The sequence below is a fragment of the Aphelocoma coerulescens genome, chromosome 2 (genome assembly GCF_041296385.1).
Source record: "Aphelocoma coerulescens isolate FSJ_1873_10779 chromosome 2, UR_Acoe_1.0, whole genome shotgun sequence".
NCBI lineage: Eukaryota > Metazoa > Chordata > Aves > Passeriformes > Corvidae > Aphelocoma > Aphelocoma coerulescens.
In genome coordinates this window covers 66,971,445-66,996,032 of record NC_091015.1, presented here as the reverse complement: position 1 = coordinate 66,996,032, position 24,588 = coordinate 66,971,445, and the positions used below count along the sequence as shown (strand labels likewise).

General features: G+C 43.4%; 1 protein-coding gene across 1 annotated transcript in view; it reads right to left on the bottom strand.

Moving 5' to 3' along the window:
• The window catches only part of LOC138105167 (solute carrier family 12 member 7-like), a 64,897-nt gene extending 44,490 nt beyond the window's left edge, over window positions 1-20,407 (bottom strand). The window contains exons 1-3 of the mRNA XM_069004848.1: window positions 20,227-20,407; window positions 18,838-19,009; window positions 17,103-17,248 (exon numbers count right to left, since the gene is read on the bottom strand). Coding sequence (XP_068860949.1) covers window positions 17,103-17,248; window positions 18,838-19,009; window positions 20,227-20,407 — 499 coding nt within the window. The remainder of the gene's footprint in view (window positions 1-17,102; window positions 17,249-18,837; window positions 19,010-20,226) is intronic.
• Between the last annotated feature and the right edge of the window lie 4,181 nt (window positions 20,408-24,588).

The window sequence follows — 24,588 nt, the reverse complement described above, 5'->3', positions numbered from 1 at the left end:
TTTATACATCCTTATGTGTTACAGGGACCACCCATGCTGTGATGGAGGAGGATGTACGAACACTTCCATGTCAGCTTCATTTTTTTGAGATTTGCTTGTAGGTGCACAGTATTAAGAATTATGGGCTATAAGTTATCAAACACTATGATTTAAAGTGGTGGATAGGTGAATTCATGTGCAAGACTAGTCAGGGCAAAATGCCATTGAGGCCTTATTTCTGGTGATAGTTTGTTATATTTCTTAATGACCTCATAAGAAAAAGCTACAGGACAATTTTGCACCTGTTCTCACCTGCAAATTGCTGTCTCCTGCAGCCTTTAAATATGTTAGGAAGTTAGGTAAAAATCCATTAACTTATGGCAGTAAACATAGACTGCAGATCCAACAGCTGCTGAACTCCTGAGGCTTTCATGCTTTTTGGTGTCAGGTAGTAAATGCACCCATGATGCAGGAGGACGTATGAGTGCACTTGTCTGTTGGGTACGTAATTCTTTTGGATTTTGGTCATAGGTGCACAATATTAAACCTTACGTGTTATAAGCTATGAAATACCATTACTTAAGTGGTGAATAGTTAAATTCACACGCTAGAATGGTCTAGAGAAAGAGATTGTGCCCATCTTTGTCATTTGCTTTTTGTGGTATTTCTTAATGAGTTTGTGAAGTTAAAGCATAGAGTAGGTTGTCCTGTAAATTTGAGAGATGCAAAGGACAGTGGCATAAGATTTAGGTAGTAGAGCAAGCTCAGAGTTCCTGTGATGCTAGGATTCTAAATGGGCTGCCAAGAAGCTTTTGGATCTTCAAAAATTAGAGCTAGAAACACCTTTAACTCCTGCTCACTCCTGGAGCTGGTCTCTCTCAAGAGTCAGGGTTAACTGCTGGTGAAGCTTAGGTGGTAGAGCAAGTGCCGAGTTGCAGTGTTTGGTCAGCAGCTGAACTAGGCCATTGATGTAGGTTTATTCCAAAACAGCTTCCCTCTCTCTTTACCTCAGAACTCAATGACATTGAGTAACAATGAGACCATTATTTGCCTGAAATACCAGGGGGTTTTCAGTTCTAAAAACTCTTTTAAGGACACAAATCAAAAAAGGTTGCAAATGGAAACAGGATTATATTTTATGGTGGGGGTTTTGTTCTTTTTTTTTCCTGTATCTTTTTCAGAACCAATGCTCACAAGCATTAACACAATGCACACATGTAGGCAGGAGCAGGCTGATGTGTTCGTCAGTTTAGCTTGAAAAAATACCCTTGCGGTCTGGCAAAGAAAAGCCACTAAGACTAGCAGCAGGAGTACAGGCCAAGCAGTCCCTGTTTCCTGAAGAGTGAGGATGTGGAGAATGAGGATCAGTATTGAACAAACACAAATGTAGAAGAGGTATGTAGTACTGTAGAATATTTTCAAAAGTATGACACAAGTCAATGACAAGCACACCTTGTACTTTTCAAAACTTGCCCAGCTGTGCTTCTTGGCCAGGGATGTATGAGAAGTGCATGCAGGGACAGCTGAGAAGCAATAGATCCAGATAGTGCAGCAAACCTGGAGTCCTTTTAAAGCACAGGCTCTTTTGCATAAGCAAGATCCCCTGAGGAAATGGAGCTAAGGGTAGTGCAGTGCTCGCTCCCTCTCTAAACTTCCACTGAACAAGAGAAACAGGACATAAGTGGTGCCTTGATAGTGCAAGAGCAGCAGGCATGCACTTGCCTATCCACAGTGGAATTGGTGCTGTTGAAAGCCTGCAAGAGCAAGGTGAGGTCTGCCCTGGCACTTTCTGTATGGGAGAAAGACTCTGGGGAGAGTGAGAGAATGCACTGGCACAGTTCATTGGTAAGACAAGCACATAGCCTCCGGGTTGGTGGTTCTGTTGAAAGGCTGGCAGGAGAAGATAAGGGTCAGCTTTCTGTCCTGACTCCTTTTGTGTCAGAACAGGTGCTGGACGTTTTCAATTTTGGAGTTGCATTTGAAATGCGTTTGTGTGATGGTACCTTTAGCTGGCAAGGCAAGGACATAGCTCTATCTAGTGGTGCTGTTGAACAGTGACAGGGAGGAGGTAAAAGCAACAGCTTTTTGTCCTGGCTCCTTTTGTGTAGGGTCCATTGCTGGATATTTTCAATTTCACAGCTGGGCACTGTGGAGACTGAGAGATAGTGATGGTGCCTTTAGTTTGCAAGAGAAGTGAATAGCAGTAGTATTGGTTATGCTATGGAAAGCCCTGCCAGAGGAACATCAACAGCTCTCTATCCTGGCACATTTTGTGTGGGAGGAGTTACTGGCCATTTTCAGTTTTGGAGCTGGACTCCCCCAAGAATCTGATGGTACCTTTAGTTGATAAGGTAAGTGTACAGCACCAGTGTTGGTGGTGCTATTGAAAGGCTGCCAAGGGAAAGTGAATGCTCTTCAGAAAGCTCTTTTACGTTTTTTACAAAGGGTGTTTAAAAATTTGCTGGTGTCTACTAACATTTGTGTATGTCAAGTTTGGGGGTTTACCTGTGATACTACCACTGTTTATCCTCAATGACACACTTTTCTTATTGCTGCTTAATTTTGTGCTGTTAACAGATAAATAAAATGCTTGGATCCCAATTTGCTTTAAGATGCATGGAGTGGGTTTTCCTGGCAACACTCAAGCAAAATGACAAAATTGTTTCGATCAGTTGAAAAAAAACCAACTCCATTAAATATCGCTAAAGGAAAGGGTAATGTATTGAGTGTAGAAATTGTCAATAGATCACTCCAGCAAGTTTGTTTGTATCCTTGGAATGCCAAAGGCTTTCTCTCTCCCGTAAGATTTATTTCTGGAATTATCTATCAGGGTAAAAGGGAAAACCACACAGTTTGGAGATATTGCTGTAGGCTGAAGTAGACAGCCCTGGCTGTGTTCCTCACTGAAATGAAGAAAATTTTATGTCTATCTGAACTCTTTTTTGCCAAAACTATTATTCACATTGGGCACAACAGTACAAAACGCCACTACCTCTGCCCTCTGTTACCAAGTGAACATAATCACCTCTTAGAAACAACTGGGAAAAAATAACATGCACACATATCTATACCACTACCTATATGTATGCCTATAGGCCTGTATTTATTCCTAGCTCTTTATGTATCTCTATACCCACTTCCTGGGTTAGTGCAAACAAACCTCACATCACAGCTGACACAGATCCGTGCCGTAAATCAAATCTCTCCTGATGGGAGAGAGTTTTTAAAGTCCTTGCCAGGAGTTAGTTCGAGAGACAAACGGAGACTTTCAGCCTTCACTGCTGCTAGATAGTTGTTTATTAAGTCTTATCAGAGAAACAGAGTCACTAGCGTGACCCAGAGCACAGAGCAGAGAATGCAGGAGAAAGCATAATTATCAAGATTTACACAGCTTTTTAAAGATAATTTAACCAATAGTTACTAAAAATGTATATTATTTTCACTTTTCTACCAATTATTCAGTAACACAGCCAGGAACTGCAGAATTTTTGTCCAATCATCCCAAATTACTTTTACTGCAGAATATGGAGTAGTAGAAGAAGAAGGTTTAGAGAGCAACAACAATCCTCCATTTTGATGGGTTTTGCTCTTATCTATTTACTACAAAGAGAAGCCCAAAACCTCTAAGTTTTTCACCCTGTGGCAATCTTACATAGTAGTCTATCACCTAATTCACACCACTGTATTTTCTAGTTCTTGTCCAATAGTTGGCAATTTTTTCCATGGTCGAAGGTCAAAACAGTGTTGTTCAGGGGGGTAAAAACCCTTCAAAACAGGCAGAGAAATATTCTCTGCACTCTGGGTTCCTACAACAGCTGTACTTGTAAGTCCAGTGGAGGGCCTGTACGGAAGGTAGCAGTTGGAAACAGCAGAGCTGCATCCAGGGTAAACAGACTCAAGCTGGAGGGAACAGCAGCAGCAATGCTCTTGCAAGAGCTGCTCATAAGCTGAGGCAGGAAACTGTGAAGGGACAACTTGTTGCTGATTCATGGAATGACCTGAGTTGGTACTGAAAGGGAGGGATCCGTTCTAGAAGTAAAAGCTCAAGAAATAGTGACCTCCTTACTCAGGAAAAGAGGCAGGTCATGAGGAAGAAGAGGCATCTCTTTTCTGTGTTAGAGAAACTTGTGGTGTGTGGCATAGGCTGCCTTTCAGAGAACTTTTCAGGCATCATCTCTTTTCCTGACCATGTAAACCACCTCTCTTCTTGCTATGCCTCCCAACATCTCTGTTAACATTGATGCCACACACCGATATATGCTGATAATGCGTTGAATTGCTACAAATCGTTCCCATTATGCTTGATTGTAAATCACTGGTTTTACTTGTCAAGCTAGTGAGAAATTGGGATACAAATATTTTCTCTGCCTATGTTCTTCCACAAAAAAACCTCTCCAGCAAGACCTGAACCATAAGCTTTAAGCATATAAATGCGGAAGGAAAATCACAAGCTTGTCAGTATTTGAGCATATTAAGAACAATCGGCTCTCTTGCTCCTTAGAGACTTTGTACTTGGAGAAATTCTGTGTACAGTGGCCAAACCCAATTCTGATGAGAGAGAAACTAATTTGCCTGCAAGATAATATGTCCTGTGAAGCATCTAAAAAGGATCAAGTGAAGGAAAGTGAGCCTTGAAAGGTCTGCAATTTCAGCCTGAGAAAGCTTGCAGGAAGGACAAACTTTAGTTTTGAATCTGCTGAGTGTGAAAAATAGAGCTGTGACTCACAGAAGCGTGCTCCTGTGAGACTTCTCTTCCTTATTCTCCCCCCTTCAGGTAGAAACATTGTGAGAGAAAATTTCACAAGATAAGGTAGAGAAGCAGTGTTCCTGTATAAAAAATACTCATTCAGCACATCAGTTTGTTTCAATAGACATGCTGTGGACTCTATAAACCTCATCACATAATCTCACAGCACTGCAGAAAACGACAACAAAAGGATTACACTTCTACTAAGCATCCATTAAGCTTATAATTCTGCTTCCTTAGGAGCAGGTTAGCTGGTGCTCAAAATGAAAATGGAAATAATAAGGAGGACAACCAAGGTTGTCTTTCAGCCTGTGAAAATCCCAACAAAGAAAGAGCTCTAAGTAAAACTGAGGCTGTGTGATGGATCTCAGGCTCAAGAGAAACCTTCAGTCCAATGAAGCAGAGGATGGAAAAAGACAAGTCAGTGGCTCTATGCATAATTTCCCACAACACACAGCAGAAACATTAGCAGAAAGCAGAAAGAAACCATTTCTGACTGAAAGCATTTATTCTAGAAATGATGGAGAAGGAAAAATAAAGATCACCACCATCATCTTTTCATCACAACTTCACAGAACAGATGTGCCTTTAAAAGTGTAAACAAATATTCTCAGTTCTGGAATTGGGAATAAGGTGGAGATTTGGTCATCTACAGAGAGGCATAATTCATCTTCCTGGGGTCAGTTCCATTTAATACTTTTAACCAATGATCTGGACTCTTTCCCAAGATTGCAAAATTGGGTGACTTCAGCAGCCACAGCCCAAAGGAAGGCTAAAGTGTAACCAGAGCCATAGACTAGGAAGGACAGTGACAATAGATCACCATGGAAATAACATCAGCTTTGAAAAACAAGGGGACATAGTTTACGCTGGTGTAATGGAACGGCTAGTCATTTTCAGATCCAGTGTGGGATAATAATGGAAGATTGATGTAGAGGATTATAGACATGCTCCAGTGACATGCAGCTGGGGTGTAGAAAAAGATGTGTATCATACAAATCTTTCTTTAGCTTCCTATATTTGACAAGTAGAACATCTCTGTTTAGATAACACAGGCCTTTGGTAGATTCAGTGGTGCTCTGCTGCACATGATTGAGATTACTATATTACCACAGGCCTGGGCCCTAGGGTATATCACCGTGTCCCGCAGCCATAGGGAGGAGGAGGAGAGAAGATCCAACATGCAGGAATTGTGCACCAAGATTTATTCATTTAATTATTTCACAAACTCTTTTACAGACTTTTTTCTTCATAGTCTAATTGGACAAAGGATCAGCCACCCCTTGGGGTGATTGGCTAAAATCCTAAAACATCCATTGTCAAAATATTTTTCTACTATACCATAAACAAGACTTTTTCAAGGTTGCAGGTGGCTTGGTTGTTTACATACTCTGCTACCTCTTCTGTGAGAGAGAGAAGTCTCTCATGGACTTAGAAAATAGCAAGAAAATCCTTGCTAGCAGCATTTTTGTATCTACATTACTGCCCTGCTCCAGAGAAGCTCAAAGCACAGTAATAAAATACGCCTGCACAAATCGCTGACAAAGAGATGAAAACAGCAGGGTTGGTGATCCCCTAGCATGAACTGAACTCAGAGGTACCTGTATCCCTGGATGTCTCTTGTCTGGGTGTTGTTTTGGGGATGTCCCAGATGGTAATAAAAACGGATTCACTCTTTGCATTCCATCTGAGGTTTTCTGGTGGTTCCAGTGTCCTGCCTGTGCTGACTCATGCAGCCATTATAACTATCCCAGCTATCACTTCACAAACCCTCTGCTCAAGGGAGTGGCAGCAGCCCTGCAGTGAGTCCATCCAGCATTACATCTCTGCTCTGCAAAGGACTCCTGTGTGGAGTCCAGTGGGGCAGCAATATCTGCTGATTTCAGAAGCTGCATTTTACTTGGGAAGGTCCAGGTGTTAGGAGATACTTAACAACTTAGCACAGCAACTTAGCACTTAGCAACTAACCAAATTTAAGAACTGAGTTAGCAGCCCTGTGATACCTGTGTATGTTACACCTCTGGAGGCAGCACCACATTCCTCCTAAGAGAGATGCTTCAGTCCCCTAATCATTCTTGTAGATCTCTGCATGGAGCTTCAGGAGCTCCATGTCTCTTTTGTACTGAGGAGCCCAGAACTGGACACAATAATCCAGATGTGGCTCACCAGGGCTGAGCAGAGGGTCAGGATCACCTCCGTCGGCCTCCTGGCAGAGCTCTTCCTAATGTACCCCAGGACACCATTGGCCTTCTTGGCCACAAGGACACACTGCTGGCTCATGGGTAGTTTTTTGTCCACCAGGACCCCTAGGTCCTTTTCTCAGAGCTGCTTTCCAGCAGGTCAGCACCCAGCCTGTACTAGTGTTTGGGTTATTCCTCCTCAGGTGCAGGACCCTGCATTTGCCCTTGTTGAAATTCAGAAGGTTCTTCTCTGCCATCTCTCCAACATGTCGAGGTCCCTCTGAAGGCCCACACACCCCTTTGAGGTGTCATCCACTTCTCAGTTTTGTATCATCAGCGAACTTGCTGAGGAGGTATCTGCCCCCTCATCCAAGTCATTGATGAACAAGTTAAACAATACTAGACCCAGTATAGAACCCTAGGTGACAGGCCTCCAACCAGACTGTGCAATGGATCATGACCATCTAGGATTTGCCATTCAACCAGTTCCCAGTCCACCTCACTGTCCACTCCAACCCACACTTCTTGACTTTGCCCATGAGGATGTTGTGAGACACAGTGTTGAAAGTCTTGCTGAAACTGAGGCAGACAATATCCGCTGCTCTGCTTTCATCCAGCCAGGTGGTTGTTTCATTGTAGAAGGTCATCAGGTTGGTCAAACATGACTTACATTTAGTGAACCCATGCTGACTACTCCCTGATCACCTTCTTGTCATCCACATAGATGAAGATGGCCTTCAGAATGAGGCACTCCATCACCTTTGCAGGGATCAAGGCAAGGCTGGCTGGCCGGTCAGCTGACTGGTCCTGGGTCCTCCTTCTGGCCCTTTTTGAAGACAGGGGTGACATTTGCTATCACTGAACGTTTCCAGTCCACAGGCACCTCTCCTAATCGTCATGACCTTTCAAAGATGATCATGAGCAGCCTGGCTATGATGTCCACCAGCTCTCTTAGCGCTCAAGGATGCATCCTGTCAGGGCCCAAGGACTTGTGGATGTTGACTTTGTTTAGGTATTCTCTGACCCAATCCTCCTTAACCAAGGGAAGGTGCTTCTCCCAAAATTCATTTACCCTGGGTCTCCTGGGTCAGAGATTCCTGAGGGCTGCTCTTATCAGTGAATATTGATGCAAAGAAAACATTCAATACCTCTTCCTTCTCTGCATCCTCTGTTACCAGGGTCCCCTTCCCATTAAATAATGGGCCCACATGATCCTTTGTTTTCCTTTTGTTATTGATGTATTTGAAAAAGACTCTGGGCATCCTTGGCCAGATTTACTTCCAGGTGGGCCTTGGCCTTTCTAGCCTCATTTCTACTTACTCTGACCATTGCCCTATATCCACTGCAAGTAGCCTGACCCCCCTTCCATCTCCTGTGTATTTCTTTCTTGTACTTTAGTCATGACAGTAGTTCTTTATACATCCACAGAGATTTCGTGTGCCCTTAGACTGATTTCTTCCTCACTGGGATTGTCATTGAGCCTGAAGAAAGAGAACCTTGAATATCAATCAGCTCTCTTGATACTTCTTCCCTGCAGGGGCTGCTCCCATGGAATTCTTCCAAGATCCCTAAAGATGCTAAAGTTAGCTCTCCTGAAGTCTGTGGTCATAATCTTGCTCTCTCTCCTGCTACTTTGTTCAGTACTGAACTCTACAATCCCATGGTCACTACAGCAAAGGCTGCCTGCAAACTTCATGTCATCAAGGCCTTCCTTGTTGGTTAGTATAAGGTCAAGCAGCACACCATTCCTTCTGGGAATCTCCACTACTTGTGACAAGAAGTTATCAGTGCTTTCCAGGAACCTCCTAAACTGTTCATGCTTGTCTATGTTGCTTCTCCAGCAGATGTCAGAGTAGTTAAAGTCCCCCACAAGAACCAGGGCTTGAGACTTTGAGGCTGCCCCAAGCTGCCACACACTTCCTGCTTAGGTGGCCTGTAGCAAACATCCACAACAGCATCACCCTTACTATTCTAACCCTTTTATCCTAATTCTCTGTTCTGGGTTTGTTTCTTTCAGTGATTTTTTTCCCCATCTGCTACCTGGAAGAAGGACAATGGAGTGGGGGTGTGGGGGTGTGATGGTATTGCCTAAGAGACAAATGGGGCAATTAGGAAAAAATTATGTAGCTAGGTGTCACAACATTCCATTGAAATGGCTCTGGCTGGGGGCAAGAAAAAGGTGAGGGGGGTACCCCGCAGGTTTTGGCCAGGGTTTTGCTGAGTGTGGTTTCTGAGTTCAGGGGAGGAAGGGGCTGTTTGCCTGCTTCCCTGCCACCTGACTACTCAGCGCTCAGAACCAGCGTGTGTGGTGCCGAAACATTGGAACCGGCTCTTGCCAAACCCTCTGCCCACGATACATTGCCGCAGCCACTCCTGTGTGTTGGACTCCAAGATCCCGGTCTGCTGTGGTTTTCCTGCACTGCAAGTCTGCTTAATTTTTTGTTTGGTTGGTTGGTTGGTTTTTTGTTTTCCAGCTGTTGGGAGAGGGTCCAGAGCCAACGTGTGGGGTGACCCCTTATGGGCCACCTCTGCAGGGTAACCCTGCAATCATGACCAACTGGCACCCATGACTTCCCAGCTCAGCCAAGCTGCCATTTAACCTCGTGGTCTCCTATCGTGCACCGGAGCACCCCCTGCAGCTGCAGGGGAATCATCGCACCTGCCCTGCCCAGACGGGAGCCAACAGCGCCCCTGCCAGCTGTGGCCGCAACTATAGCAAAGGGGAAATGGCTTAAAGAACAGGAAGAGACTGTTTATTGGGGTTTCTGGTTTTCTTGGTTTGTTGTTGCTGCCACTGTTGTTGTTTGCTTGCCTTGTTATACACATACATACTAGTAAAGAACTGTTATTCCTTTTCCCATATCTTTGCCTGAAAGCCCCTTAATTTCAAAGTTACAATAATTTGGAGGAAAGGGGTCACATTTTCCATTCCAAGGGAGGTTCCCACCTTCCTTGGCAGACACCTGTCTTTTAAACCAAGACACTCTCTCAACCTGCTAATCATCCAACCCAAGACAGAGGTCAATACATTCTGTAGGAACCCAGGGTGCTGAGAATATTTCTCTGCCTATTTTTAAGGGGTTTTACCCCCCTGGACACCACTGGTATAGCTTTAAACCTTGGAAAAAATTACCAACAGTCAGACAACAGCTAGAAAAACACAGTGGTGTGAATTAGGTTATAGACTACTATGTAAGATTGTCACAGGGTGAAAAATTTATAGAGGTTTTGGGCTTCTCTTTGTAGTAAATAGATAAGAGTAAAAAATATCAAAATGGAGGATTGTTGTTCTCTAAATCTTCTCCTTCTTTTGCAGTAAAAGTAGTTTGGATTGATTGGATAGAAAATTCGCAGTTCCTAGTCATGTTACTGAATAACTGGTAAGAAAGTAAAAATAATGTACGTTTTTAGTAACTATTGGTTAAAATGTCTTTAAAAGGCTGTGTAAATCTTGATAATTGCTCTCACTTCTACTTTTCCTCCTTCCATGCTGTACCTGGGTCATGCTAGTGGCTCAGTTTCTCTGATAAGACTTAATAAATAACTATCTAGAAGCATTGAAACTACAGAAGACGTCTCGTTTTATCTTTTAAGCGCCTTGCAAGGACTCTCAGCAAATTCTCTCCCATCAGGAGAGACTCGACTTATGGCACAATAAAGTGTCACATTCTAAGTGTTGCCTGATGTAAAAAGCAACTCCATGACCACACCTTCCTGGTTTGAAGTTTGAGTTTATTCAGATTCAATTCTTCTGGATTCTGCCGTGTTACAAAATGTACATCGACACAAGAAATTGATATAACAGTTTTATTTAATGCTGCAGCATTAAGCAAGCAAAGCATGTTTGAACAGCCAGTGTTTTTTCAGCTCCAAGCCAGCTGTCTGTGCAAAAAGGCTTCCAAAGAGCCTTCATGCAACAGCACTCTTGTGAACAAATAAGAAAACCCGGGGGGTGGAAATCCACACAGGAAATAGCTATGACATACAGCGAATAAAATACTTCCACATCACAAAAACGGTGACTTACATGACGGGATGATTAACACTGGTGCTGCTGGGCTGTTCCACTACTGGTTGTACTGGCTAGAGGAGAACAGGGAGGAAAAAAGGAAGAAAAACTGAGCCGGCAGAGGGCATTGGTGGGGCAGGGGTGGGGCTAGAGGGTAGAGGCGGAAGAGGAGGAGCAACAGCTCTGATACTGCTTGTCAGGCCTGCTGGGGAGCGCAGCAATTGGATGGGACTGGATATAGTATGGTGGCCAACATGACCACCAACACCTCTCAGCTCCTGCCGCTTGGTAACCAGTGTCACCGCGATGTTCCCACACTCACTCAGTGTCTGGTGGGCAGGGAAGAGAAGGGGGAAGAAAAAACAAAGAGGCTGTGTGTGGGTACCTTTGGGTGGTGTGAACGGTGCTGAAGCTCAGTGGGAGGTTCCTCGCCTGGCCCCTGCCATAGGGCAGGGGCAGTGGACAGGAAGGTGGCTTTGGCCATGGCTGGGGCTGAGTGCTGGTACTTGGCCATGTGGTCATTAGCCACAAACTGGCAACAGTAAGTGCTCTCACTGAAGTGTACATGATCCTTTCATGTTAAAATCATTGTCCGAGAAATTTGTCTACGTACTAGCAGCAGCAGAGTGTGCAAAGAAACTTCTTCCTTAACATATATCTTTTTGTGTCTTTTTGATTTTATTTTTTTTACCCGTGACTGTGGGAGTTACTTTTTGTCATCACAATGTCAAGGTTTTTGTTCTAAAAATAGGTACACTCTATAAAAAGCATCTTTTGGTTTTGTTTACAGAGCTTGTGGACAAATGCATGAGTTCATGCATTCATATTGTGATGAGTGATAAAAAAATTTTTGGAACACTCCTAGGATCTGATGATTTTGTCAGTAACCTTTGATGGAAAGAGTTAAAGCCATCCACTTTATGCTTTGGCTCAATTCACTAAATGCCTTTGACATATTTGAGTACATTAGCTAGAAGCTTTTTGTATGGCTTAGTTGTAATTTTCTGATATTTTTATTTTATGGAAAAATTCACAGTGCAGTGTAAAACTAAAATAACTAAATGTTTTTACTTTAAAGTGCTGGGCCTTATTTTCCCCGGAACTGGATTTTCAGATATTGTATTAGAAGATGTTACAGAATTTTAAGTATTACTTCTGCCTCTTGATGCTATTTAATGCTTGGTTTGCTGAGGAAAATGATTGTGTAAGACCTATAAGAAAGGTGGACTTATATTTTTTGAATACTTACTAGCTGAATAGTTTATGCTTTGGACATAAATTACAGAGGGGGATCTCTTCAGCCATGCCACAGAGTACTTGTTGCATGATTTATATGTGTAATCAGGTTCCTAATTTGTAGCCTTGATTTTGCATGGGTTATGTGTTGAATTTTCCAGCAGTTTGTTTGCTTTTGAAACTTCCCTTAAAGTCTAGGCAAAGATTTAAAAGGTAGCAGACTTAAAGAGTATTACCTTGGTAAGACGTGTTGCTATTGAAAACATATTTTGTGTACCACTGGTATTCAAGAAATTTCCAGGATTTAGCGGGTGAATCTGTATGTTTGCGTACTGAGACAAAAAGTGCTTTTTAGTTGCTAGGTAAGCTTTTTTTTACTCAGGTGGTCCATTTATCAAGATTATGCTGCAGTATGGCTAATTTATTTGTTAGTTCCAATAGCTGTGATCTTAGAGATTTGTTTTACTTCTGTAATACAAACTGGGATCTTTGTACCTGATTATGTGTTCTTACTTTTTCTAATGCTACTTCAGTGAATATCACCTGAGGGCAGAAGAATAACAAAGCTAGTCAAGATTTTACTAAATGGAAATAACATAACAAAGTTAAGTCATCACTGTTAAAAGACTGTGCATTCATTTTCTGTACCTGTAAATTGAACAGTAACTGAGTTCAACTACTTCAAGATGAGCTTTCCAGACAGTTTTGTTACATAAGCTATTTTCAAGTAGCTTCCAGGGCATATGATTCTATGAATTATCCTGAAAACTGACCTTGTTGCCTTACTTGGTAGATTTTACAGTTAAAAAAAAAAAAAAAAAAAAAAAAAGGGAAAAAAGAAAGGAGCATAGCCCTAATTTCATTTTATTGAATGTTTTTCAGGTTTTCAGATGTGCAGGGAATCACTGATCTCACCCACTCGGGTGCTTCATACAGCAGCTTCTAACTGCTGTTTGCCTGCATAAGTATGTAGATGGAATACATCTACATTTCATTTGTTATCTTATGTATAAATGTGTTTGTAGCAGTTTGGGTGCTTACAAGCTTGTCAAGTCATTTGGTGATTATGATACCATGTGATACCCAGAGAGCTGAATCTCTACATACTCTGAAAAAATAAAAAAACTAAAGTTCTGTTGATTATACCAAATCAGAAGCATTATGATTTTTAGTTTATCATGTGCTGCTGTATGTAGATCAATACTGAAATAGTAATTAAATATTGCAATTTTGCAATTGCTGAATTCTGCAATTTCCTAAATGCCACAGAAGCAAAACCACAGTAGTTTTTTTCTTGTTTGCATAGATGGCTTAAAGTCTGGACTTCCTAAATAACAGCATTCCTGATTTGTGGGCAGAAGAAAACTGTCTTGAGTCAAAGTCAGCTCTGTGCAAATGATTTTGTTCTCTTACCTATCTTGTACCTCTACACAGTGTGTCTGAGCAAGTGCCATCTTGACTTAATTTCTGAGCCATTTTCTGCTTTGTTTATTGTTCCCCATCCATGAAGGATAGTGCATGTTCCGGTTTCTTGTGTGGGGTAAAATTGCATTAGACTTTTTCTTACTTTGGTCCCAAAAGTAGCAAATCTTTGCCTCAAAATGTTCAGCTGATTATTAAAAACGTATCAGTAAAAGGAATGGTTATCTTTTTTTCCCTTATTCATTGTTTTTCTTTTGTATTTCTGTTCAGTTCTTTACTTTCTTCACTGGAAAAGTTTGTGCTTACTGCCTGCTGCCTGTAGAAGGGTTCAGGCTCTTAGTTTTTGGGCCCTGCTTTACAACAGAAGTTGGAAAGAGGAAACCAGCTTCTCAGTATAGCAAGTTTGGGGAAGAATCAGCAGTAGGAGAAATTCTTTGTGAAAGGAAATGTGTTCTTTGTTGTTTTGAAAATTATCTGTGGTATTTCCAGATATAATTGTATCCTTGGAGTGAATAGCAAAGAGAAAAACAAAAATGTGTGTTTCCTAGGATCTCCTTTGTGTTTTGTTAAACTTCCTCTGTATTTTGAAGATTCTTTTTGGTATGTGCTTCTCTGGAAGTGGCTGACTTCCTCTGTTGTGATAAGAAGATAATGCTGAATCTAAAACCCAGTTCTGTGGTCCACTCTAGTCTTCATCTCCTAAAGTGTTGTAAAGCAAGAATGTATGGAGTTTGTAAAGCTCAAATCTATGGCACTAATGTAAAATTGTCTTATTCTTTTATAGCTGGTTCCTGGAGGAGAAGCACCTGAAGTATAAACTGATAGAGTTGTCATCTATGAAGATGTGGTTTTTAATATGTAAATCTAAATAGAGCTTCTGTGGTGTGGGTTTTGGCGTGGATTGTTTGTTTATTTTATTTACACATTTTGCAGTTGACATTTGATAAACAACAAGGATTTCCTCTTCAGGAAAGGTGAATTGGTAATGCTGACTTTTTAAGTTGAAATTGTGACTCTCTTGGAAAGACACATTAATCTGTTCTGAATAAAAGACTTTATTACTTACTTACTGTGTTCTGTTGTGTAAGTGCACAAGTTGAATAGTTTTATAACTGGTGGATGAAAAGGAAAAATAATAGTTATGTTTCAGTTGCTGTCAGTTTTCAATTTTTCTACATCTGTTGCATTTGATTATAGCCCAAGTCTATATAAATGAGCCAAGAGATCACTGTTCTCTGGAGGGCAGACAGATAATCTGAATCATTTGTTTAAATGCAGCTCCAAGCTATGTCAGCTCTGGTTCTGCCAGCCGAGAGATTGAGCCGTCTTGGGCTTCTTTTGCTTGGTAGAGGTACTTTCTAATAGTAAAGGCACTTCAGTGGTATTTGGCAAGTGAGGACAAACAGGCTAGACCTAGTTCTTGTTCAGAAGGTTAAAAACTACAAAAGGCTGGTATTCAAATTTCTCATTTCTGTCAGTGGTGACTCAGCTTTCACCACTAAGTGGTGTTGGGTATACTTAATTAAATTGGGAGATGCCTGTGCCCACTTGCCTAGTTTGGAGTACTCCTTTTAGTGTGAACTTTTTTCCCGCTGTGTCCTCCTGTGATATAAATTGGACATACCAACTACTATTTTAGGAGAATTTCAATAAAGTGAGGAATGGCCGTTTTTACTTTGTCATGATTGACAAAAAATAACAGGTTCTAAATCACATCCATTGGAGCTTATGCTTCCACAATACACTGCTCAAGTGATTTCTGTATGTAAATACCTTTGCAGAGGAATCCCAGCTGCCTGCTGGCAAGGGGAGTAACAGCATGGACTCAGAGACAGGATGTTCTATCTCTTGCCTTCCCATCAGCAGCAGAAGAAAGAAGAGTGGTCCATTACAGAGCACACACTGAAGCTATGCACTTTGATTCCTGTCTGAGTGTACCATCATATTCTTTCACTGTCACAGAGTCCACTTGCAAATCTTAAGATGCTCAGCATTTGCTGCAGAAAAATAAGAACTTATTACAAAAAAAGATTGTGCTGGGTATCACCTTTTTCCAGGCAGCCTGTAAAAACCCATATTAGTGCTAAGGCTTTTTTCTTTTAAAGCTGTGTGCAGCCTCATTTTTTTGCACACTCCCAGCAACCATTGCCTTTATTACAATCCCTCCACAAAACACAGCAAAGAGAAATCAGTTGCTAGATTTTACATTCAGAGAGGAGGATAGCAACTGCCCCATGCACACCAGGGCAATGAGCTTTCCTTTCAAACTCTATGTACCTTCATATTCTTTCAATCTCGCAGAGATCTTGTGCCCTTCCTAAAAATATCCTGTAAAAATCTCCATCACAATTGACGTCAACTGAGAAAACTCATTCTGTCTGTATTTTTAACTCACACCCCTTGAATTGCACCACACACCCTGTTCTCTGCCTTCCTTCTCATTTGCAGCTGTGTGTTCTGTAGATAACAGGCTGTGAGGAAAAAGAGTAGTCCAGCCACTGTCAACAGTCCTGAAATAATTTCTTTGTGAGCTGTACCTGCACACTCTTCTGTTTAGCTTTTACTCTCTGTGAGATTGAAAGAATGTGATCATACATGTATTTTAGAACTCTGGCAGTGCTTTGGAGCTATGCACTTCTCAGCTGAGTGTACCATCATAATCTCACTGTCATACAGTCCACCTAGCAAAACTGAAAATGCTCAGCAACTGCAGTAGAAAAAAGCACCTTGTATAGTCTCAAGTAAGGACAGTAAATGGTCATGATTTGCAGCTGAAAAAATTCTTACTTGCAAAATTTAGTGTCTTAAATATGAGTGAATGGTATAATTTGAACAGTTTCATTTATACAAGAGGAATTTGACAGATAAATTTTATCTTCTGCTAAGATTAAGGTAACATTTCCTGAAGACAATGAGTCTCTCCTTCATTGAGGAAATGAAACACATTGATTTTGTATACAATATTAAAACTTCTGTAAAACTTTCAAAATCATAATGGCTTGTCAGTTTATGGTTGTTGAGCCTGACACATTAGGTGATGTCCTGTGCATTTTGCATGCTTTAAAGTCACGCACAAGTAATTTTATTGTTTCCTTTTTATTTCTAAAACACCTGTTCATCAAACCATATAAGCACAGAACTAAATCTCATCTTCTGTCTTGTTGCTATAAACTATTGTGTTGCTGTAAAATATTTTAGCTGACAGAAACTCAAGCCAACAGCTTTGTACTCCTACTTGTATATGTGATTATTATGCAGTTGCTCAGAACAAGTTAACAGGCAAATGCATGCTCTAGCTACACAGAAGGCACAAAGCACCTGGCATTTTCCTATCAGTCACTGGAAGAGGACAGATTCTCCCAGGTAACTCTGTCTAATATAGAGATAAGAGAACTTGGACCCCTCTCCCAGTAGGAGCAACACTCTGTGTTTCTGCAGTGAGTGAAAACTGCTTTAACAAGATCCTTTTCTTTCTACAATACTTGAAAAAAAACTCAAAACACAATTTTAAAGCTAATAAAATTGATACCTTGCATTCGGACCGCATTCAGGTAGCAGTCACACTCCTCTTGCAGCCCACGACCTGTACTCACACCATGGTGCTCTACACGCTCATTGTCTGTCAGCTCTCTGTACTGTTCCTGCACTTTCAGTCCAGCAGTGGTTACAGTGTCCCTGTGTCACAGAGAAAGGCTCCAGGAGAGAAGAACTTCTTCTGTTACCCCTTCTCACAGCAGCCTTTTGTTTGAAGGCACGTTCCCTCCAAGCGGTATGGACCGTCCCATTTTTTCACTCTCGCAGAGACCAGTTCCAAACCTTAGAACCACTGCCAGCTGCTCCCAAGCAACAGGGCTAAGAACAGAAGCCCACCGACGGCATTCACCTTGCCCTTCGTAGCCTGTATTCTGCACTCACCCTGGGTGAGTTCTGCACTTCACTTTTCCCCTCGGCTATGTATGAGAACCCAATACCCTTTCAGTCTCACGCAGTCCGAAGTGGCCGTCTGGCTCTCACTTAGAGAAACGCGCCAGCACAGAAACGGTCACTGCACTAGTGCTCTTGTCTCCAAACTTTCCAGCAAAGCGCCACAAGCTGGACCTCTGCAAGACTGAGGTTAAAAACTGAGTGCTTTAAAGTCCAGACCATCACACTACGTGTGAGGTTTCCAGATTGTTAAAAGGACAGTGAGTGGCACCTCTTTGTGGTGCCAATGGAAGTTTTTAAATGTCAGGAAGAGAGTAAGGTCAGTGAACACACTCTCTCTCTCTCCCTCTCTCCATTTCTCTGTGTGAGCCGTGGCTGGAAACTCTTCAGTTTAGATTCAGGCTGCCAGAGTGCCCAAAGGCCATAGTAGGTAGAGCTGTGACGGAAAGCGCATAGCACCAGTCTCTCGTAGGACTGGCGGTGCTGTCAGCTGAGAATGATTTTCCTTGCTCAAGCCTTACCTGGCACCTGCTGAGCGGCTTCACCCAGCCTGGAAACCAGTGCCTTCCCTTGTTACAGTGGGGATACTGCAACACGCCTATATCAAACCAGGAGTCCCGTGGAAAAGAAACATATATATGGACAGATTCTTGCTAGATGTTTCAGAGATGTTTATTTCCCCAGCCGCATGGCCGGGCTCTGCCGAGGAACTGCTACAGTCAGGACCCGAGCTCCTTTTGCCCGCGCAGGGAAACACAAACCAACCACTGGGGAACGAGGCTGACCAGGGGCAGGGAAACCCCGTGTGTGTGTGCCCTCAGGGCCCCTCTTCCCAGGGCTACATGGCGGGGGAGGGACCCCGACATTCCCTCAAGCTCTAGTTACCAGTGCAGTCTCTCACTCTCGCAAATCCCCAAAAGCTTAAAACATTCAGCAGCTGCATCCACGCAATAAGTCCTACGGACTCTGCAAGGCGCGCAGGTGATTCTCCCTTTTCTGCTGCACCACACGTCATCTCAATGCCGCAGAGACCACAGCAAAATGGCACATTTCCACTTGGAAAAGCAAAACACGCCAAGGCAGAAAGCATTAGCTAACAAGCCTCCTTGGGTTTTCCTCTCAGCTTTTCATCTTTGGAGCAAGCCCTGAATCTACGAACTTTGATTCTAAGCCAAATGCCTTGGCATATTCTCAGAGCCTGATATGGTCACCGCTTCACAAAAAAAAATGTGTCAGAAAAAACAAAATGTGTCTGTCGAAACATGCCGATGCACTGCGCATTCCTTCACAGTCCATCGTACCACACTATACTCTGTCGCACTTTCTGACACTATCTATACCGAAGTTTCCTGACATGTCTCGGACAGAGAACCGTGCCGAACACTCGTGGCAACTTGCCCTTGCACCACCTGCCAGGGCCAGTCCTCTTTCCTTTACGAAGCTGCAAAGCGCTGTCAGATGGCGGTGCTGTCTGCCCAGTCCTGGCGGCAGCTCCAAGCACCACGGCGTGCACTGCAAGTCTCGCAAGGAGCAAAGATCCCAATGGACGTCTCGCACAGAAGAAGGTGCCAGCACAAAAGCATGCTCTTCACCACCCCTGCTCGTGGCCCAGCCTGTGGCTGCTGCGTTAAACGTCTTGCACTTTGAAAGACTCCTCCAAGCAAGGGCTTCTCCCCGGGCAAAGTTCTCTGAGCAAGAGCTACACGGACAGCGTGCACTCTGCGAAACCAAAAGGCTTTATCCCTGGACCTTGAGCTGAGGAAAAACCATGCACAGCACACGGTGGCTCTGTGTGCAGTGTGCACGCTGAGAAGCGGCAAAGTGGATTGCCGTGGCTGGGCTTCTCTTGCGTCCACACAAAGCAAGGCAAAGAACGAAGCCGCAGAGCACCGGGCTTGTGTGTGCAGCGCACCGAATTGCAGAAGTCCAGCGAAAAGGAAAGGGTGTCCTTGTAGCTCGAGCTGAGCAAAGAAACCGTGCACGGTGCACCGTGGGTGGGTGCAGCATACATGCGGAAAGGCAGCAAAGTTCACTGCCGTCGCTGGGCTTCTCTTCAGTCCAGACTACTTAAGGCAAAGAATGAAGCCGCAGAGCACCGGGCTTGCGTGTGCAGTGCACCGAATTGCCCAAGTCCAGCAAGGGCTCGTTCACAATCCGAGTCAGCTGAGAGCATTCTCACTGCTCCAGAAAGGAAGGCACAGCCGTAACTCTTCATCCCACAGCATGGACATAGGCACTTTCCTAGTTGTTCAGCATTGCAGAGTCCCTGCAGCTAGAGCTCACCCAGGAGCAGGCGTCAAAGCAGAAGGCTTTCCTAAAGCACGCCTCTCCAAGCAGCCTTCGGAAATCTCAAATCACACTGTGGCTCCGTGACTTTCTTCTAAGACAGACACCCGCCTTGCTTTCACTCTCGCAGCTCCCTTGGCAGCCTCCAGCAGCTGCTGTCCTGGAGAACGGCCTGAGAAGTAGAAGCCAGTGCTGGGCTGCACCTTCGCCTTCCGCACGTAAGCACCCCCAGACTCACCGGTACACTCTGTTCTTCCCTCCTCCACTGCACGCTACCATCGTGTTCTCCGAAACTCGGAGACTGAAGGGAAGTGCAATTGCTTCCACAGAGAGCTGCAAGAGGACTGGACAGCAGCAGCAGCACGGGTAACTGCCGTGGAACTTCCTCCTTCCCAAGGCTATAACGTGAATTCTGCAGGCAGGAGAGTGGCAGCCACGCTTACCTTGCAGCCTGTACGACGAGCACGCGAGCCTGGCGCTCTGCAGCTTCGTTCTTTGCCTTTTCGAACACGCTGTACCTTCATTCTCCCGGAGGCGGATGGTCATCTGCTTCTCGCCCCAAGCACTGTGCCCAGCAGCGAAGGGCTGCAGTGCACTGCTTCTGTCGAAACTTGCGTGGGCCATGCCCCTTTGCTTCTAAGCGCTACGTACCACTGCATTGTCAGTTTCTTAACATTTGTAATTTAAGAATTTATACATATTTGAAATCATACAAATATGTTCTAACCTTCCCAGTTCTGCCTCAGAAGACTTCAAAATTATTATAATTCAGCTATTTTTTTTATTTACTATTTAGTGAATTAAAGAATGTTGACAAAACACAAGCAAATGCTACATAAGGAATTATTAAATCCCCCTTCCTAAACCAGGAGGGGTTTTTGCAGCCATAGACTGCAAATAGGACATGAATAAAATGCAGAAAAGCCCTCTACCAGCTCTCAAACTAAAGTGCTGCTCAATCTCATGCCATATGTCTTAAGAAGGTATTTTATCTTTGCCTCACTCCACCTATTTATAGCACATTCTGCAATCTCAGACGGGGGTGCAGAATGTGATGAAGGCAATTTAGTCACTAAAATTCAAAGAAAAAAAAAAGGCTACTTGGATTAATGGAACTAATTTTGAAAGAGAATTAATTTCTTTTTAATCCCACCAACAGTAAAGCCCCAGTTTCTAGTGTGTGTCAAGATTACATTACAACAGTGCTGTAATCTGTCTCCTAGAAAACAGAGCATAGCCCTGATGTAAAGATATGTTTGCATGAGAACATTTTGTATGGAAATGTTTTGTGTGTTGATTTGTATCCTAAAAACTAATCCTTCATAATGGATAAAATTATCCAGCAGAGTAAAAATATTAATGTAACAAAAACTGTCTAAAGGAGCTACAACCAAAGAAGCCTCCCCGAAGATACCTGACTAAGACTTGAAAGTTTAAGTTAAACCACTAAGATTGGATAAAAAGAAAACCCATTCCTTAATCATCTCAGGCCTAGGAAAACAAACAAACAAACAAACAAGGCTGAAAGAGGAGAAATACCCATAGGTAATGAAATAACAGATCAAGTAGGAGATGTTGAAATTCCAAAGAAATCAAAATGGGCTTCCCCACTGATTATTGAACGCCTGGAAGGGGCACAACCAGAGTCAGTTAAGCAATATCCTCTCAAGCATGAAGCACCAGTAGAAATAAAACCAGTAATTGCCACATTTATTGATCAAGAGTTGTTAAGAGAGTCTAGGTCTCCCTACAATACCCCAATTCTACCAATACAAAAGCCAAATGGAAATTATCAATTAGCTCAAGACCTGAGAATGATAAATACAATATCAAGAACACTGTGTCCTGTACTAGCCAATCTTTGCACTTTACTTACAAAATTACAAAGTGACTGGGTGTGGTTTTCAGTTCTAGATTTAAAAGGTGCTTTCTTTTGTCTGCCATTAGTTGAAAGCAGTCAGGAAATTTATGCCTTTGAATGGGAAAAACCCCAAAACAGGGAAAAAAGCCAGCTTACATGGACCCTATTGCCACAAGGATTCCAAAAATAGCCCCACAAGAATTGGAGATCATTAGCTAAAGAACTGGAAGCCTGGACACCGCCACTCTGGGAAGGTACACTTCTGCAGTACATTGATGACCTACTAATAACAACAAGAACCCATGAAGACTGCAAAGAATGAGCTGTAAGTCTTTTAAATGTTCTGGGACTAAGTGGATATAGGCTCTCCCCTGAAAAGGCTCAGCTAGTCCTCCAAAAAGTAAAATATGAACTGGCAGGAGGAGAGAGAGCCTTGGAAAATAACAAGAAAGAGACAATTTGTCAGATGCCCCAGACAACTACAATAAAAAAAACCAAAACTAAGAACTTTTCTGGGAATGACAAGACAGTGTAAGTTATGGATCTACAGCTATGGACTAATTGTGAAACTCCCCTAAAAGAAACTGAGGGGACCCACCTATACTGGACACCAGAGACTAATAATGCATTTGTAACTCTGAAACGTGAGTTAATGCAAGCTCTGACATTGGGCATACTGGATGTCATTAAATCTTTTCTGTTGTTTTCACATGAAAGGCAAGGACCGGTGTTGGGACTTTTGGCACAGAAGCTAGGACCGTACAAAAGGCCAGTGGCTTATTTCTCCAAGCAGCTGGATGTGGTCAGCCAAAGACAGTCCGCCTGCCTGTGTGCAGTGGCAGCTGGGACCCTGAACATAGAGGAAGCCCTCAAGTTCACAATGGGCCAGCAGATAACCGTTTTTGTCTCACATACAAAGTCAGCAGTGCTCACACAGAAAGGAAATCACTGGTTGACCCCATCTCACTTTCTCAAACACCAAGCTGTCCTAACAGAAACAGAGGATGTGAGTATCCAAGTAACTAACATCTTCAATCCAGCAGCTTAACTCCAAGGCAAGGCCGCTGAGGAGCCTGTACAGCATGACTGCATTGAAACCATGGAGGCAGTTTAGCTGCCCAGACTTGAAGGACTCTCCACTAGAAAACACAGACAACTGGTTCACTGATGAAAGCAGCTATGTCAAGAATGGTAAGCCGTTTGCTGGCCATGCAATTACAAGCACAGACGTTGTCATTGAAGCAAATCTGTTACCTGTGCGGACATCAGCTCATAAGGCTGAAATAATAGCCCTAACTGGAGCCTTAGTATCAGCTGAAGGAAAACCTATCAACATTTGGACTGATTCAAAATATGCTTTTGGAGTAGTACACACTCCCGGAGCTATTTGCTGTCGAGAAGGGCCCCGGCCCTGGCCGCGCTGGTGGCGAGGTGGCTCTGCAGCCCGCAGGCAGCCCCAGGGCTGTGCAGCCATCTGTAACGTGCGCTGGGAGCCGCCGGGAACTATTTTACACCTCCCGGGGGGCTGGGGAGGCGCACGGAGACCACGCAGCAGGTCGCTGCCGTTACGAAAAATTAATCCACAATGCCTCAGGTTTATGTCCGAAAAGGAGACAGAAGAGTCCTGCAACATTCTTCGACTACAGGGAGAGTCCATGGGGCTTTTCCCATGGGGTCTCTCAAACAGTTGTGGGATACAGCCCCCTTTTGATGCCAAGTACCTGGCCAAAACGCCCTCTTCCTTTTTCCCACTGGCTGAGGTATTCGGGAGGTACAGACTTCCCGAACTGCCTACTCTATGCCCGCCTCTAATATGCACCCCTCTTTTGGCATCAAAAAGAAAGAAAAAGAAACCATTCCTAATTCTATTAAGTCTTTGTTGCCTTGCTCTAGGTTCAGGAATTTAACACGGCCTTGATTAATCAACAGTCTCTGATGATTAGTAACAGTTCTAGAGAACTAATAGTTTCTTCTGTTACTTCACTACCCATAAGTTCCTAGCCTTGTCTACAGGCAGATTCATACAGTCTGTTTGCAAAGACTCATCCATCTCATTCCTTTTAATCCCTCCTCTTTTTATTTGATCTGTATAGGAGAAAGTTTCACGAAGCATGTCTGGACGTCAGGCGGCTCTCTTGAAAGCTGCTTATTGCATAGGCGAAGTTACAGCATTTCAGGGAGTGGGTATCCAGAGCCAGCCATAGACTTCCTTCTTTGGCCCAAAGTCCCGTCCTATTATGGACGTCACGTCGGGTGTTGACCCACCACTTAGGTTCAGCTGGGCTAGCCAACCATAGCCACTCTTCAGATCCTCCTGGCCCTCCACAGAGCCAGCAATTGCTAAGGTTAAAAACTTTTGCTACTTCTTCTCCTAAGGCCGCAAATTGATTCTCCCACTCCTGGCCTAAACTTAGCTGACCATATAAAAGTAGAACTATTAAGGAAAATATTTTAATAATGTGATCTAATTAGCTAGTCTAATTTTCCCATTGTCTTCTGCACCACCTATGGCAATTGAAGACACAGAAACTACTTAACATAAAATAATCCAGCAAGTATTAGCCCCCCAGTGAGTGGAGATTCTAGAGGAGGGATGCCCACAGAGACTATTTCAGCAGATGGTTTGTGGGTAGGCACGCAGGGCTTCCATGGATGTCGAAGCACTGGCTACTGCTCCGGCCCACTCTTGCAGAGTGTCAGTTACAGCCTCCCAGCCTTCTCCTCCAGCTGAGATGTCCAAATCTCCGAGGCTTCAGAGACCTTGACCCAAGTGTTCAGCTGTCTTGATGGCTGTTTCTGTCGTCAGTGACGCTTGGAATGGGCCACGCCATTTCACTGCCACTGGCGCTTCTTTCTACTCCTTAACTAGGACTCAATCTCCTGGTTGGATGTTACAAGCAGCAAAGTCCAAAGGCGGGGCTTGTGCCAGCTGAGCTTCCTGTTG